Consider the following 3,835-nt stretch of genomic DNA (forward strand, 5'->3'; position numbering starts at 1 on the left):
CTGCTCCTTTGTGCGCCGGAGCCGGAGTGCGGCCGCCTCACTGCCTGGCCGGGAGGGGACGAGGGACACGGGGGACACAGGATGGGTGGGTGGCATCGGCGATGCTGAGCAGCAGGTGCCTGTGTCCCCGGGGTGCTGCCGCCAGCCCCGCCGGTTTCCTGTGCTCGCCCTTCCCTTCCTCGTCCTCAAATTGTTTTTTTCTGGACAGAAAGAGTTTGAGGCTTCGCAGCAGGCGGCGACGTGCAGGCAGGGCTGTGCCCGCAGTGCCCTGGCCGGGTGATGCCAGGCACAGCCCCTGACAAGCACCCAGAGGTGGTTGTGGGCACCCCAGGGTGCTGGCGATGGTTTGTGGGGAGGAGGCTGCGAGACGGGGAGTGGAGGTCCCTGTGCCGGCCGTGACATGGCATATGGGGTCTCCAGCACGTGGGGGGCTCAGAGGGGAGGATTTGGATCCTCTGGGGTCTCTGCACCAGTCTGTGCCTCAGTTTCCCTCATCGGTGTGGTTCCCAGCCTGCCTGGGCAGGGGCTGAGTCCCTGCTCTCAGGGTGCTTTGCAAGGCCTGGGGATGATGTAACTCTCCAAAGAGAAAGTCATCGCCTTTCTGTTCTTGTTTAATCCCTCCCTGCTGCCCCTTCCCTGCCCAGCTGCCCGCAGCCCTGCTCAACTCGCTGCCTCGTTTGCTCCTAATGAAGGTGCTGGGGAGGAGGGTGGTGCCGTGCCCCAGCTCCGCTCCGGCCAGCGGGGAGAAAACCCCGCGGCTTCGCGCTGGAGCCAGCCTGGCTCCGACATATCGACCGGCCGGGCAGAGCCATGGTTTATGATTTCTCCCACAGCTTTTCCGGCGCCCGGTTCAGAGATGAGCGGGATAACGTCATCCTGGGCCGGCTGTCGTCACCCAGCACTTCTCCCAGCTCGCTGGGGCCGCATCCCGTGGGTGGGGGGAACGTGGCTGGGTGCCCCCCCACTGCCCCCAGCCGAGCTGAGCCCTCTTGTCTCCGCAGGCGCTGCCAAGGGCGAGGCCGAGAAGCGTCTGAGCGTGCAGTACACGGCGGGCGAGGAATGTCCCGACAACGTCTTCTTCCCCAGCACACGGCCCCCGCACCTGGAGGAGCTTCACAACCAGGCCCAGCAGGGACTGAAGTCCCTGCAGCACCAGGGTAGGTGTCCCCAGCCCCGGGGTGGCCCTGGGGACAGGTCGGAGGGTACAGCTGGCCGGCCCCGCTGGGTGGGTGGCGCGATGGGGCTGACCGGAGTCCAGTGCTGGGGCTGGCAGCAGTGGTTGGGGTGTGCGGGCAGCGCTGCCGGACTCGGCAGCCGTTTCTCTGCCTGGCGGCTCCCCCCGGGGCTCCCCCGGAGGGATTTACCTCCTGCTTTCCCTCCGCAGAGAAGCAGAAGCAGACCAAAAGTGCCTGGGACCACGGGGACACCAGCAGCCTCCAGGTGAGCTCTGCTGAGGAGCCAGCTCTGCCCCGCAGCGCTCTCGGGGTGCTCTGCGGGTGAGGGGACACAGGGTGGCCCCTCTGGGTGGTGGTTGGGGGTTGGGGGCAGAAGGGGAACCAGCCAAGGCTGCGGGACCGTGGCTGGGGGCGTTGTGAGCAGGAAGCAGCCGTGTGTCCCTCGGTGTTTTACCCTTTGCCCCATGACAAGTCGCTGTCCCTGCCCTCAGCCTTGGCACGTTCTGCCCTGCCTTGCGGGGCTCTGCTCGGGGACCCCCACCCTGTCTGTGCCCCCACTGCTGTCCCCTGGCAGACCCAAGCGATGTGGGGTGACGGGGTGGCACGACGGGGACCATCAGCCATATCCAGCCCCATGGCCAGGCCCCTCCCTGGCTGCTGACGAGGAGAAACTCCCACTCTCTTGGCCACGTTGGGCTTTGCCGCTTCCCCGGGCTCTGACCCCGCTGCCAGTGCCTCACCGGCCTTGTTTGCTCAAGCTGCTGCGTCCCGCTGGCTCTGGGCGCCCTTAACCCCTTGGAAGCGGGAGGCCGGGCGGGCAGAGCCCCTGGGGGGGAGCAGGGCCGGCTCAGGGTGGTGGTGGAGGGCTTGGGTGGTGCCTCACACTGACGTGTCTCATCCCGACCTCCGCCTATGCCAAGAGATGCTTTGGAGGGTTGGGGGCACCGAAAGCGGTGCCTGTCACTGGCCATACCCAGGGCGGGTCCCCAGGGCGGCCACATCGCTGCTTTCGTGTCCCTGTCCCCCCCCAGCTCAGCCCCGCGCCCCTGTCCGGGCCGTGGCAGCCCTCCAGCGCTGGGCTCTGGGGCACAGCAGGGCTGGGCGCAGCCATGGGGCCATTTTCAGCTTGGCACGGCGGCGAGGCCGGCGGTTGCCCTGGGTGCTCCTTCGGCAGGCCAGACCTCAGCTCTCCTGCTGTCCGGGGGGCTGCGAGGCCACGCGGGGTCCCTGGGGCTGCTCCCAGCCCTGCTCCTGGTGGGAGGACTCTGGATGCCGGCGTGGCTGACTCAGCCTTTGGCCCTCGGAGAAGCTTTTGTCTCGGCAGCGCTGGGCTGCGGAGTCAGTTCGCGGTGGAGAAGGGGCCTGGCGGGGGCTGGGGTAGCTCCGTCCGCGCAACCCCGGGGTCCGCCTGAGCCCGCTCTCTGCCCGCACAGTCCTGCGCATCCTCGGAGGATGACAGTGTGTCCATCCGGAGCCGGGCGGCCTCCTGTGCCACAGACAGCACCTCTGAGGACGCCCTTTCCATCCGCTCCGAGATGATCCAGCGGAAAGGTACCTGGCTGGGGGGGCTGTGGGGCATGTGCGGGGCAGCAGCGGGGTGAGGGCCCAGTCGGGTGTCACACGACGAGGTGTGCTCCTGCCATGACGGCAGCCGGCCAGGGGACTGCTCCGAGCGGGGTTCCACCCTGCGCTGCCTCCTCTGCTGTGGCCCTTCGGCGGGCCGGGGTGATGCAGGGCAGTTTTCTGCATTGTGATTTAGAGGAAGAAAAACGATCCAAGTTTGTTTTCCCATTTGAAATTAATTTTATTTCTGCCTCGGCGTGGGATTGTGTTTGAGAGTCGAGCCAGCAACGCAGTTCGGGTCGTGTTGATTTGCTTTGCAGAGATGTTTTTCCTGGCTGAAGCAGCAGCCTCCAAGTGAGGCCGAGGGCAGGCTGCAGCCCCTGGGCTGGCAGTGGGGGGCTGCGTGGCCAGAGTCATGGTAAATATTATTGTGCTCTTATCCTGCCTGGAGAGAGCACGGTCCTGTGGCGTGTCCCAGGGCACAGATCCTGTGCAGAGACAACAAGGGCGACCTCAGGGAGTGAGGGCGACCGGGCTGGTTGCCTCCAGTAGGGCCCCAGCCCCCCTGGCCTCCCTCACCAGCTCTAAGTTGGGGTGCAGGGGCAGGTGCCAGGTCCCACCCGGGGCCATGGAGCTGCCCGAGCAGAGCTGATGGGCCCAGGGGAAAGATGGACACGCTGGGGCTCGTAAAGAGACGGCGTCGCTCCCCACAGGGAGATGCCGGCAGGGCTGCCTGCGCCGTCCCTCCGGCCGGGAACCGCCTGCCCGTGCTGCGGTGGGAGAGGCCGATTCGGAGGGAGCAGGGGGGCTGGATGCTGGATGCTCTCACAGCCACGGCAGGGTCCACGTGCTGACTGCTCCGTGGGGTTCTCGGGGCTCTCTGGGGTTCCTGCTGCACCCCGCTGGCGTTCTCCATGCTTACGGCATCTGCAGGCAACCGTGGCTTTGGCCCGCTGCAGCACGGGGAGCAGAGCAGTCCCCGAGCCTGGGCGCACGCCTGGATGGTGCTGGCCGGTGCCTGGGAGCAGCGCGGTGGGAGAACATCAACCCCGTGGGGCGGGGGGGTCGTCTTGCTGCCTCCTCGCTGCTCTCAGCAC

At 67.0% G+C, this 3,835-nt stretch overlaps 1 protein-coding gene across 1 annotated transcript in view; it reads left to right on the plus strand.

Annotated features, from left to right (window-relative positions):
- Nucleotides 1–3,096, plus strand: part of KIAA1522 (KIAA1522 ortholog) — a 3,886-nt gene extending 790 nt beyond the window's left edge. Inside the window, exons 2-5 of the mRNA XM_026863218.1 lie at nt 1,002–1,157; nt 1,385–1,440; nt 2,609–2,726; nt 3,059–3,096. Coding sequence (XP_026719019.1) covers nt 1,002–1,157; nt 1,385–1,440; nt 2,609–2,726; nt 3,059–3,096 — 368 coding nt within the window. The remainder of the gene's footprint in view (nt 1–1,001; nt 1,158–1,384; nt 1,441–2,608; nt 2,727–3,058) is intronic.
- Nucleotides 3,097–3,835: the final 739 nt, after the last annotated feature.

The sequence above is a fragment of the Athene cunicularia genome (assembly GCF_003259725.1).
Source record: "Athene cunicularia isolate RWA chromosome 23 unlocalized genomic scaffold, athCun1 chr23_part1, whole genome shotgun sequence".
Lineage (NCBI taxonomy): Eukaryota > Metazoa > Chordata > Aves > Strigiformes > Strigidae > Athene > Athene cunicularia.